The following is a 13521-nucleotide window of genomic DNA, read 5'->3' as shown; positions in this document are numbered from 1 at the left end:
ATCCAAACTGGCCATTACTGTTTAGAGAGAGACACTGTGCTTGTGCAGGGACTGCACTGGGCAGACTGTGACAACCCAGGGAGACAAAGGCAGTGCAGGCCAGTCACAGGCACTGCAGACGCCACAAAAAGCAGATGTGCTTCTAAATTCAATCAGTGCCAACCCAAGCAAACTACTAAAAAAAAATCCAATAAAAAAGTAATCAAAGAAAGAAAAAGGAGCTCAGACTGCCAGACTAAGGCACACATCCATGTGTGTTCCCTCTCTTTCTCCTTTACTTGGTTCACAGCTCCCAAAACTACTCAATGAAGTACTACTGCTATGTCTTCAGATTGTGTGATGTCCATGAAGGATAATATAAAGACAAAAATCAAACAAATGACAAAATGGAAGCTTTGGCTTCCTGACATCAAAGACTGAAGCAAATGATTGCATTTGGTCCTTGAATTCAGGAGTGGCAGAGGCTGGAGATGATGCACAGGGCCCATGGGAGCCCTGGCTGGCAGCAGCCTGCTGAGCAAGGCAGTCACTTTTCTCCTTGCTCAGCCCTGGGCAAGTTACTTCACTTGTTCTGCAGAGCAGTGGGCACAAAACATTCACACAGGTAGGACACCCCTGCAGAAATAACACTTACCAAACTTTTACTGCAGATGTGGCAGATGTTTAAGGACACTTTAAGAGGGCCAACGACCCTCAATCAAATTTTAAATCAACTTATGAAGAGATGACAGTGACATTCTGCCCTTCAGAGCTGGCAGTCAAATCTACCTTACACAAGGAAATGAGAAAGCTTAAGAGTTATTAAATTACAACAGAGTTTTGCTTCTTTCAAGAGTTGTCTCAAGTTCCTAAGCAGGCCAGGAATTCCTCTCCACTTCTCCATTTGTATTCTTGGCTCACAGCCATTTCAGAGCTCAGACAATATCCAGCTGCTGAAATTAATCCATCGTCTCAGGTTTTAAAGAGCATCCAGGATATCGTTCGTGTGGAGGTGGAGTCTGGTTATAACCATTATCCCAACTGTGCAGTTTAAAGGGATGGGTCTAAAGCTGCTGTAGGATAGAGTGTTTGATACACACATGGGTGCACAGTTGGGCACACTAAGGTGCAATCAGAAACAGGAGGTCATGAACATCACCCACTAAATTACAGCTGGTAGCTGCATTTTTTTAAACAAGGAAAACAAAAAAATTCCATAAAGCAATGGCAACGTTTCGTTGGTAGTCTGACAAAACACTAAAGAGACACCAAAGCTCAAGTAAACACAAACAGTGATCAAAAAACTCATCTCTTTTTTTTGCTCCTTATTATTGCCACAGAGCTGAGTTTTCAAAGGGAGATTTAAAAGCTTGTTGTTACTTCCCTGTGACTTACAGGCACTCCACTCTGGAGATGGTACAACAGTCAAGTTAGAAATAGAAAGTAAGATTTCAGAGACCAAAGGCTCAGTAACTTCCCATGGAATTTATGTGCTTTGGAAAAACCCAGCATCATCTCTTTAAAGTGTTCTGTAACTAATGTGTTTCCCCTGATTCAGAGGAGAAAAGAGAAAAAACGATAGGCTTAAATAGCACCAGCACACTACAATGATGAGCACTTAAAAACCCAACAAGTTTACAGAGAACACAGCATTTTTCAAGCCATGTTCTCTCTCTGTCGACTCCCACACACAATCAGATGCGGAGTTATGATCATTCCATTTCACATTCCCAAACATCCTTCCCCTCCAAGGTTCATCAAAGGATTGAATAAGTTTTGAAAATACCACCTGTCAGAAACACAAACCTGGATGTTCAGGATATCAGAGAGGTCTGCTAAAAAAATGCAGGGACGATGACATATTAACATCTCCAGTGAGAGGAGATATTAATAAATCAAGACCTGTCATCTGCTTTATTTGAGCGTTAGACTGTGAGTGTAACATATGTGTTAACCTAAAACTAGAAAAAAATTATCAGCAATGATATGCAATAGAAAAATTGCTCACTGGTGTTTCCTGAGGTCATTAGTAGATAATTTAGAAACCTGGCCTGGAGACAGGAACTGCCCCCATGTGCTCTCAGTGTCAGTGGGGCTGTTCCATCCAGCACAAATTCCACAGCCACAAAAACGATTTGCCACAAAACCTGTGATTTTTCAGTAGAACTTACAGCCCATTTCCCAAATATTTTAGATCTTTTGAATCAAATTTTCCACCTATGGTGCCAAAAGTCATCAACTGTATTACAAAAAGAGCAGGTGACAATGTTCTGGACCACGTTATGGGCTCAGTACAATGACTCCAAAGGGAGTTTGCCCAAACATGATAAAAAAAGACCCATGATGTGGTATCTGGCCAAGAGCACATCCAGGGATTGCAGGTCCAGCTGTGAGGAACTGCACACTTTTACATTAAACTTAATCTCCAGGTTAATTACAAATGTTATTTCTGCTCCATTGTTTCATAAAGGTGATTTTATTTATAAATATCCTCCCGCTTTGCTCACCATGTACACAGGAATCTCCACCCCCTAATACTTCAAAGGACATCAATCTTGAGGAAATGCAACTCCCACACTTTGACTGTTATACAGGAAAAACAATGTTGTTATGCAACACTACGCTGTTCCAAAACATCTCAACGTCAGACCCTCAGCTTCAGCTTCAGAGACAGAAATGGAGTTTATCAGCCATGGAACAAATTCACAGCAAACTGCAAACAGGTCCAGGTGACTACAAGGTTTCTGCACGAGGCTCCTCTGCAGCAAAGAGAGAGATTCTGTACCTACAAATGTCACAGGCAGGTATTTAGGAAATCCATAACATTTAGGACTTCAAATACTCAGATTGACCAAGAGAAATGTTACCAAATATCACTTCCCACACCACTTCCCTAACATTTTCTGTCAGAGATTTGGGGCTTTTTTCCTGAATTTATAAATGGTCATAAATTAAACAACATTGCTGAGTTCTGTTTGTGAAGGAAGGTTATCAGAGATAACCCCTTCTCTCACTGATAACCTCAAGTGAGCAGAAATGAGGCACGAGTTCCTCTCCTTTGTTTTTCTTAGCTACATCTTTTCCTATTGATCATTAAACTCAAGGAATAATTTCTTTAAAAAGTGGCCTTTCAGAATGCAGCATTTGAGCTAACTTAAAAGATTAATTCCTGCCACAATACAGGTAAATAAACCCAGTAAATTCTAACTAGCAGGAATGCAGTTGAAAGTCTTCATGAAGGACTGCAGCCAACACAACCAACACCCAGCTTGTTCCATGGAGAGCAGGATCACTATTCAGTAACAATTTCAGATAACAATAAATAACACACCCATCTGCAATAAAAGCAGATTTCAAATAAACACACAGTATAATCTCCTACTCAAAATGTAGCTTTTCTTAGAGTTAAAAAACATTTACTTTGCAAAGATTGCTAGGAAACATTTGATGATGACAGTCACCACTTCTCTGGTTTGTGTCTTATCAAAAGCCAGGCAGTTTGCAAGGGTTTGTGCTCAGCCTCTCTTCACAACCTTCCCTCAAAGCACTGACCTGGCCTGACACTGATAAATACTGTGGGGAGAGCACAGGCAAGAGGTGATACAGCTCCAATCACACCTTTCACAAACAGATGCTCTACAACAGATTAAAAAAAAAATAGGAACTCGATCAATAGAGCTGCTGCTTTCCAGGATCACAAAAGTGTGTGTAGAACACCTGTTAAGGGCAAAAGCATTCTCTCCCTTCCAAATGGCCAATTATCCAGCATGAGATCGGAGTCCGGTCAGCACAACTACTAATTAGGGTTCTCCCAGCCTTTTTAATTTACAAATTGCCTCTCCATTGCCTTCTCCCAGATTCTGAGAGTTACCACAAATGTCTACAAACACAACTGGACAAGTATTTCAAAGCAATTCTGTTCTGTATAGAGCTAATCCAGTGCATTCAAAATAACTTACCCACTAATAGCTTCACATCTCTGACAGTGAAATCCGGGTCAGGCATTCTGTAATTAGCAAAGAAAGCAACGTTAAATACTGTCAAGATAAGTATGGGTACACTTTGGTTACCATAATAAAAGAGAAATAAATGTATAGTGCTCTTTGTCCCTAGTGCAGGAGGTGGAATCAAGCAAGGCCTCTCTGAAGTGTGGACAGTGCAAATTCTAAAGACACACATGACATCTTTGCCTTGGCAAGTGTACAACAGTTCCTCTATTCACAATGGAAGAAAAGGTGTCTTTTCGAGCACTTCTTATCAGCACTGGAGTGGGAGGGAAGGGGTTGGGGGTGATTTCAATAAAATCCTAGACCTTTGTAGCTTGTTCTAAGCAACTCCTGGGGGTTTGCAACTGGTGGTGCCTCCTGTGTATTCCCTAAGATGAACATTATCACACTTGCCAAACTGAGGGACAGAGCAGTAAAACAATCTGTTCAAAGTCACACCATCACAGGTTGGATTCATTGCTTGGAAATAAAATATTAAAAAATTATTAATTAAAGCCTCTTTGTTTTACTGACTAATCCAACCTCCTTGTCTGGCAGAAGACAACCTGGCTGTTATTTGGTGGGTTGGAAAATTGTTCAATTCAATTTGGGCTAATTCAGAGCTAAATTAAATGGTAGCATAATTGGTTCTGGGATGTCGATGCATTTATAGGATCACTCCTAACACAGGCAACGTTTTAGGGTTTAATGTAATTAGACAGTAGCCTGGTACAGCAAGTGAGCAAGTTTTATGTATAAAGGAGAGAGTAAAATTCTGTAGCACATGGACTGGATAGAAAAAGAAAACAAAAACAGTAGTGGGCTTTTAAAGCTGATTGACTTCATCTTACTGACAATATTTCACATTTCACATTGCACAAAAGCTGACTAAGGAATTGGGATGAAAAACAGCCCAGTGGGACCTGCCAGCTCAGTGCTCTGCCCCTCTCGTACTGCCCCAGGTTGAAGATAAACAACTTGTTTCTGGACTCCTGACACAATTTAGTTAGAAATCAGAAGGATCCAGCCCATGGGCAAACGTTCAGAGCAGTAGTTTTTACTATTAAGAAAACACTAATAGGTAAAGTTAAAAAATGTATTTGTTGGCATGCACGTATCTTGAGAACTACTTGCCAAATTCTGCTTGTCCACTTTCTTTTACCCTTATCACCTTTCTCTGGTGGGATGCAGAGGCTGGACAATATCTTTTGTTAGTTCTCTGCCAACCCTCACATCTTTGCATTTAGCTGTGAGGGCCCCACAGCTTTGGAATTCACTCCCTCTGTGGAATGAAACAGCCTGAATCTACTGACCTTCAGGGTTCACTCAGAGCTCATCTTTTTTTTCCAAGCACTAGAAAGTCAGAAGTAGGGGAAGGAGGAACTATTTGTGGGCAACAAGAACATGCCAGGTTTGTCTGCAAATGCACAGCTTACCTGTATTTCGTGTCAGAAATGTAGAACAATTAGATGGGCAATCTTTTCACATTTCTATAAATCAAAATAAAAATCAACCACCAAGATAGAGAACAATCCTAACCCAGATGGATACGAGCAATTCCAGCCTTTTTAAGAGCTGCAGCAGCAGCTGACAATAAACATTACTCAGACTGGAAGAATACAACCCTCCCTGGCAATGGAATTGCTTGTTTAGCTCTTTGGAGAGTACACCTGGCAAATCCTTGGGGTTTTTTCTCTGCAATCTCAGGTTGTGTGACACAGTAAAGAAGGAGAACACAGAGAGAATAATTTCAGGCTTGAAAACAGCAGGTTTCAAGTACAAGAACCCATTTTGTAGTTGGGTTGCCTTGGGAGGTCCAGCTTTAATTCCAACCCATTCTGCTGCCTTAGGTGACTGTATTTCCTCAGCTCCAGCCCCACCACACAACTCCTGTACAATCCTATACACTCACTCTTATACAATCAGGGCTGGTTTGCTACAGCACTAGGATAGCAAAAAAACCCAATATTGTTTTCTTGGATGTCACCAGTCCTATACCACTCACTCAGTGTTGGTTGGTTTGTTTTTCTGCATATAAACCCAGAACAGTAACAATGCAAGAACAGCCCAGAAGTATTTTTTTCGTTGCTCTCATGCAATTTTCAGACAATGCATCCTGTGTAAAACCACTACGAATGCTTCTAAAGATTTCAAATATCATAAAAAATAAGTGAATAATGGTATAGTGGGGTGACTGAACTCCAAAATAGGACTGACTACATTTGAGGCTTTCAGCAGTCTGTAATACACAAGTCATGTCGCCTGTTGCCTTAAAGGGAAAAGAAATGCAAACACCTCGGTGTGCTCTGGGTGCCTTTTAGTAAACTTTAAAGATGTGCTAGAGAATCTATTCAAAAGCTAATGAGGATGAGCTCTGGCCAGCACAGGTATGTGATTAACCACATTACAATGCAAGATGACCATTGCTCAGATAAGAGACAACAGCTCTCCAAACAGCATTCCCTCTCCCAGTTACAATCCTGGAAACAGTCAAACAGCCCTCCAAGAAAAACAGCTTCCATTCTGCTGAGAGATCACAGGTGGGCTTTCCTGCTTCCAGCCATAGGAGTAGCAGCTCATGATGGTCAGAGATACAGAGGAAAGCAGTTTTCAGTTTCATTTTAATGGTTTTTCCTCATTCCTCTCGTTCCTTGCCATTTCAGAGTTCCTCCAAGCAGAGTAACCAAACTGTTCAGCTCTGTGTTGTGCATCTGCCAGGCACAGGCATGCAAGCTGACTGCTTAGCAGCAAGCACAAGTGGAAGCATGTATCAGCAGTTATTCAAAAAATCATCTTACATCATATATTTTGTAGACCACTGTATCTCAAAAGTCACCCTACACGTGTGGATCACATAGTCTGCTATATCATGATGCACAGAGCCTGCTCAGGACAAGAGACAGTGGTGCCAGAAACGACCCAGACACTGAAGGTTCCTCCCATTTTGGATCAGTTAGGCAGCTGCCAATCCTATTTCCATCTTGCTGGAGTACAGTGCACACAGCATTTTGGTACCTACACATCCCCAAACCTCATGCACTGCACGCCAGCAGCTTTTGATAGATACATATAAGAAGTGGAAATGTAAATAAAATTAAATCACGTTATCTGCAGAGTGCCAAATAGGAAAGTTTGCTTATGCATTTCACTTCTGTCATTTAAAATACACATAAACTGTGTTTCCAACCTTCTCTCACTAGCACTTATGCCCAAGTGTGTGCAATTCCTTTACAACATCATTTCAAATTAATGTCACGCTCATTTAAATAAAAAATACAGGAATGCTGAGTGTCCTATAAGAGATTACTGATCTACAAATTCTAGTACTTAATTCCCCAAAGCAGTCAGTATTCAGTGATTCAGCAGAGAATGGAAATGTAAAAACAATTCACCCAACTAACTGTGAAAGGGAGAATTCAACTGATTCCATGCAAAAACCATCCAAAACTCACGTATCAGATAACTTGCTCTTATTTTTCTCAGCACACTAATTCAGCAAAAATATCCTCAAAAGAAAAAAAAAGCTCTTCTCTGACCATGAATTCCATCTAGAGAAAGAAATTGCACATGATGTGTGTGTGGATGGTTCACAAAAGGGAGAAAGGGAAACAGCCCTGGGAAGGAGGAGAGATGTCAGGATGGTATTAGAGTTATTAAGTGATATCAGCAGCTGGTGGGGATCTGAAAAGCTGGCTGGTCAAGCCTGGCTGCTGAGACTATTTTAAACTCATCACAGCAAACTGGAACACATATTTTTCCTTCGCTGTCCAAAGTGTGGGTGTGTGACAGAGCAGCAGGTAAGTGACTCCAAAACGCTTCCACCTCTTCCCAATCCAGCTCAGAACTCAGAAGATGCAGCACCCCAACTGCCAGAGCTGCACAACTCCAACTGAAGACAAAGGCATGCAGCACTCAGTCCTGCTTCTTCTTCACTTCCAACACATGTTCCAAAACTGCTGTTAATTTGGCTGCTTTGATAATGCTGACAAAGCAAGGCACCTGATTTTCAAAGGTCTCTTTGAGGTGTGGTTACCCGTCTTGAAGAAAACAAGCCAACACATGACACAAAATCCAGGTTCCTCTTTACATGATCCTGTTCCTTGAGGAGTCTCTGAACCCCTGGACCAAGGGAGACCAAAGAGCCCTCTCCACAGGCAGCATTCCACCAGGAGTCTCCAGTGAAAGCACACGGCCAACCCAAAGTGGAGGGAAGTGCCAAGTGGCAGCTCTCCCGATTTTGGGCACAGGACCAACAAGGAAGCCAACGATGCTGTGTGAGCTGAGGTTTGAGTGTTGAAATGTCTCACTGAAATTGCCTCATTATAGAATCCTGAATCACGAGCATCAAGAAGAAAGGGATGTGACATCCAGTGGTCAGGACACGGAGAAACAAGGCATCTTTGGAAGGGTCTTGTGCAGCACTCACAGCACATCAGGCAGCCTGAGGCCTGGAGGCATCACCGTGGGTACAGGTGGCCGTAGGAAGCACTGACACAGGCTGGGATACCGGTTTTCCATCCCGGATAACGCCCGTCCATTTGCAGCTGCGGATCTGAAGCCCAGGAATGTTTGTGTCTGGGGTGAGCTCTCACTTCCACACTTCTCCCCTGCTGGAGCACAGCTGAACTGGTACCGTTGGCACAGCAGGAGCTGAAACATCTCCCCAGTTTCCTTCTTGAGCTGTGAGGAATTTCACATGAACTCCCTCACACACAGGAGGATGTGGCTGCTGGGAAGGTGCAGTAACACCTCTGGCTCCTGATTTCTTCAGGAAGAATTCTTCAAGATTTTATGACTTGCCCTTTAGGAGCAGCAGTTTAAAACCAATGCATACACAGAGAGCCCTCTAAGCACCTCTCGTTCAGAGTTCAACATATAAAACTATTTTACTTTGTCATCAGAGCCATCACAGCAGCTCCTGTTTGCTCTGATAGTAAAGGGACATGTGTTTGTCAAATACCCCAAACACTGTTTCTTCTCTTTCTCTCTTTAAATTATATTGGGGTGGCTTGATTCTTTTTAATTAGTAATTGGGACCCCTCGGTCCCCTAAACTGTGAGGTGTTCCAGCTGAAACTGAGCAAAGTAATGATGCTTTCAAAAAATTATTTTTCTGTTCCTCAGCTATAATCAGTTACACAGTCCTAATTTCCAGAAGTATCAAGAAACATTTATCTAAACTATGGATCATGTGACTGATAAAGTTTATCCTTTTAATATTTCTCTCTTAGACACTGTCACTCTCACAAACAAACTTGCAGGATTCTCTTATTAAAATACCAAATCCTTTAGAACTGGGTATTAACAAAATGCAACCGCAAAAAGACTCCAGTAATCCCACATTTAACCAGACATCATTAAATATTTACAAAGCTGAAACATTCTGAAGAGCCATGATTATAATGGAAAATGGCAGGCATCATTAGACATTCCACCTGTAATGCAGAGAACACTTGAGAGGTCAAAAATTGAAGGGAGTTTGTTCTGTCATTACAGCATGGATTGGGTGCAGAAACCTTTGGATTATATTCCTAACTTTCATTGCTGACTTATTTTTGCTTGTGCAGTACCACACTGGATGCACTTAACTTTTATAGACCTCATTATCTGCTTGTTTATAAGCGGAAAATAATCATTCCTCTTCTCGAGGGTGCTGACAGTCAGACTAATTGCAATCCATTTTGAGATCATCAAAAGAAATATCAGATACAAGTGGAAAGCATAATGGTTATTTTATAAAAGCATTTATTAATCATCAAGATTTGCTTGTAACTTACTTAATTCCCAGTCCATCCTTATTTCTGAAGATGAGGGGAACTCTGAGAGCTTCTCTTTGCACGTACTCAAAAGTAAAATCTGTGAAAACGAATTAAAAAAATGTCCCAAATCAATTACAATGGCATTGGCACCTCAGGTTACATTTTCTCAAACGCTCCTCATTTCCCTTTTCTCACCAAAGAACTCCACTATCACCTAAAGAGAAACAGAAAGAGAATGCATATTTTAGTCTAAACCGGAAACCCCCTGACAGACAATGCTCTCCCAGCTGCTCCCTATTTTTCCTGTTCACTGATGCACATAAAATAGAATCCAGTCAGTTTGTCAATTAAGGTCTGGGCTGAAACACCCAGGCTGTAATGAAATACCAAATTAACAGTTAAAAGATAATCCTGACTAACTTACTGCGAATCAGTCTACTACTTTTGGGGCAAATGTGTAGTTTAAAGTGTATGTGTAAGTTTAGATGTTTTCAGCTGTACGTTTCTACACTTTTTTTGTGAGCGTTATCTGGTTCTAACAGAAAGCCTTGATTCTGTGAAAAGGTAATTTCTTTTCTAATTTCAACAGATAAACTTTTCTTTTAATTAATCAGAAATGTAACTTTAGGAGCTGACAGAAAATTTATACAGCTCCTGGCACTTAGTAAATCTGTGAAAAATGAATAGTTTCTGTGGGAAGTCAGGAAGTCACAGTATAACACACAATCAAACTGAAAATCAAACATAAATTTGTCACGTTAACCCTGGCCAGCATCACCTTGTTGCTTCACTCCGAGGATTATGCAGGACTGGCCTTTCCTGGGGGTTTCTCTATGCACTGTCTGGTACAATAGCAGTGATTTGGGGATTAGAGAGGAAGTTACAAGGCAGCGATTTTGGTGAGCTGTGCCTACAAAACCCCACACACTATTTGGAGCCTTCTGCCACAGAGAGCAGAGGAATTCCTACAGCAGCCATGTACTGTTTCTATGGCTCTGCTATTCCCCCTTTTTTACAGGAAAAAATGACTTTTATAGAATGTCCATACGCTGCCTTAAAATGGAAAATATTGCTTGACTCTTCAGCACTACAAAATGCACTGCACTGCCAAACCCAGTGACCCTCCCTGCATTATATTCGGGTACACAGGAGCAATTTAACTCCAAGATTCATCCAGCAATGTCCATCCATGATCCTGGGAGAGCAGGAGTACCTCAGCCCAAGCCTGTATCCCTGATCTTTCTCCACACTGAAAGTAAAAGGGGACCCTGAGGCCAAGCTCCCACGCCTGCACATGTACTTCCCTCTATTTGTACAACTTTTTCTTTGCTGTATTCAGTTAGTAATTATGACAAGTAGGGATATAATGTTCCTACTTAGAGTTACCAAATCAGAGCACTGTAATTATCCATTTACAGAAACATTAAAATTACAGACACTTTATTGCTGCTAGTCTCAAAATAAGTGTAATGAATACTCCATTTAACTAAGGTTACCAAGTAAATATTTCTGTACTAGAGAAGTCTTCCTTTCCCATAGGCATTCCCATTAAAACTAAGGGCTTAAGGTAAGCAAATAAATAAACCACAGATTTTTTTATGGACACTGACCCACGTCAGAAAGTCAACAAACATCAGGAGTAATATGGGTGAAAGAAGCAGAGGCAGCTATATAGCCTTGCAGACTAGTAGCTCTGACAAACTGCATTCAAGCCAAAAATCACACCACTGCAAGAAGAGTTATCATTAAAAATAAAAACAAGGACATGGGAAATAAAAATAAATAAATATATTGCTCAACTAATTCCATGTGTTCATACAAACTGACTTTTTTGTTCTTACCAACCCCTGTCATTGTTTTGCCCAGATTCAATTCAGCCCTTGGATTTATAAAGAAAAAAAATTAAACCAATAGTAAAAATAAAACCAGAGCAAATAGGAAGGCAGATCTTTTCTTCATAATGCCCCAACAAAGCATTTAAATCCCTTGTGGGGTTGAACAAAGCCGACACAGACCACAACAAAATAACAAAAGACACTCATTTATTTTCAAGTTCCCTAGAAAGGAGAAAGCTGCTCAAAGATTTTGGAGCTGCCAAGCCAGGGAAGCCGTGGATTGTATTATCCTTAGCATGGAGCAATGGCAACCACTGGACTGTTTGGAAGCTGAGGGGAGAATGCAATCATTTTCTGGAAAATTAATTAACATTTACCAGCTAAAAAATAGGTGTTTGTGTTTTGTTTAGAGGAAGAGGTAGGTCAGGGTTGAGCTTATCTCCTAAACGAATACCTTCCTAAGTGAGATAGGTATTTAATGTCTTCACCGCATCAACTTTTCTAAAAGGAGCTTAAAATGCTCATGGAAAACTAAGCCTAGGGGAGAAAAGGAAATTTTCTAAACTCAATTAGTGGCTCCGCACTCAGAGCAATTTCAGGAGGATTACAGCCAAAACTTCTCTTTCCTCAGAAAGGCAGCTCAGACAGGCGTCCTCAGTCCGGCCGAGTTTCAGTGATAGCCATCTGGGATGGGGATCCGTGTCAACAGTGCAGCGGTAAATAAAGGTGACCTGCAACCCCCCGGGCCTGTTTGATTCCCGGGCAAACCTCTCCCGTTCGCCTTCCTGCCAGGGAGCCGTGCGGCAGAGCTGGGCTGTCTGGCTCTGCTTACCGCTCCGGAATTCAAGTCACCTCAGCAAAGCAAGTCACTTTGGGGAGGGCAGCGCTGTAATTTAATATATGATAGGCTCACAAAGGAGTTATTGACTGTAAAGTTTCCGAGCCTGGCCAACAGGCTCATCAGTCGCACCCTTTCGCAAAAGGGGTCCTGGATTCAAGAGGGGGCGGAGGGGGAGCAGGAATCACCTCCGGCTAAGTGGGGGCTGGGGTTTCGGCCTCTCCCGTGCCAGGACCTAATTCCTGAACATCCCGGTGGTGCGCTGGGGTCACGGTGGCGGGGCAGGGCGGGGGGAGCTGCCATGGATCACCGCGCTCATCCCGGCACCGCGGCGGGGCTAAAGCCGCTCTCCGGGTGCGGGGGGGACGGGCCGGGGCAGCCCCCCCGGGGCGGTGCGGGCTGCAGGGCCCCGCACAGCAGCCTCCCCGTGCTTCCCCTCGGGCCGGCGGCGTCACCGGATCCCCGGGCAGGGGCACGGGCGCGAAATCCGAAGCCGGCGCGGAGCTGCACGTGGAGGCGGCGGCGAGCGCGGCCGGGCGGCCCCGGCCCGGCTGAGTTACCTTTGCCGTCCATGGCGTGCACGAAATCCCCGTGGTACATTTTACTCTTTAATTTCTCTTCCAAATTGAAACTCCTGATGCTCACAATTTCCTCCACGTCCGAGAGGTCCTCGTTTTCATCGTACCGCCTCCGGCCGATGCAGCGCTAGAAAACACATACAGAAACCCCAAATAAAACACATTGTCCGGAAAAGAAAAAAAGCGAGGAAAGCGCACGGATCGTGCAAAACGGTTTGATAAACACATTCCGGGGGAAATAATTAAGATGGCAAGACACAAACTGAACAAAACCTGAACCCAAACAAGCTCCAACACAGCTGCATGCACAACCTTTTCCATCTCGTGACACGGAACTCGGCAGGAATAACAGGTGCTTGGCTGCAGGAAAACTCAAACTTGGGCTGCTGAGCAGGGGCTGGCGCTGAAAGCCGAGCGGGGGACACGTAACTCGCCGACAATTCACAAGCTATAGCACCGATGCGTTTTGCAATCCCGTAAAAAACCGTGAACGGCGGCCAACGCTCTTTAGCAACCGGATCATTTTTATTATGATTATTATTTTTGC

General features: G+C 42.7%; 1 protein-coding gene across 4 annotated transcripts in view; it reads right to left on the bottom strand.

Annotated features, from left to right (window-relative positions):
• The window catches only part of KDM2B (lysine demethylase 2B), a 117083-nt gene that overhangs the window by 96413 nt on the left and 7149 nt on the right, over nt 1-13521 (bottom strand). For 3 of the 4 annotated variants that reach the window (XM_039380323.1, XM_027739770.2, XM_027739774.2), the window contains 3 exons: nt 12957-13101; nt 9742-9820; nt 3939-3985 (listed from right to left, as the gene is read on the bottom strand). In XM_039380323.1, the coding sequence (XP_039236257.1) occupies nt 3939-3985; nt 9742-9820; nt 12957-12996 (166 nt within the window). In that variant the 5' untranslated portion in view covers nt 12997-13101. Of the gene's footprint in view, nt 1-3938; nt 3986-9741; nt 9821-12956; nt 13102-13286; nt 13472-13521 lie in introns of those variants that run through there. The other variant, XM_039380322.1, reaches the window with a different exon arrangement.

The sequence above is a fragment of the Pipra filicauda genome, unplaced genomic scaffold, assembly GCF_003945595.2.
Source record: "Pipra filicauda isolate LSUMZ 115617 unplaced genomic scaffold, ASM394559v2 scaffold192_size1418226_pilon, whole genome shotgun sequence".
NCBI classification, from domain to species: domain Eukaryota; kingdom Metazoa; phylum Chordata; class Aves; order Passeriformes; family Pipridae; genus Pipra; species Pipra filicauda.
Note: the sequence above shows the minus strand (reverse complement) of the source record. Positions and strands in the feature narration are given on the sequence as shown.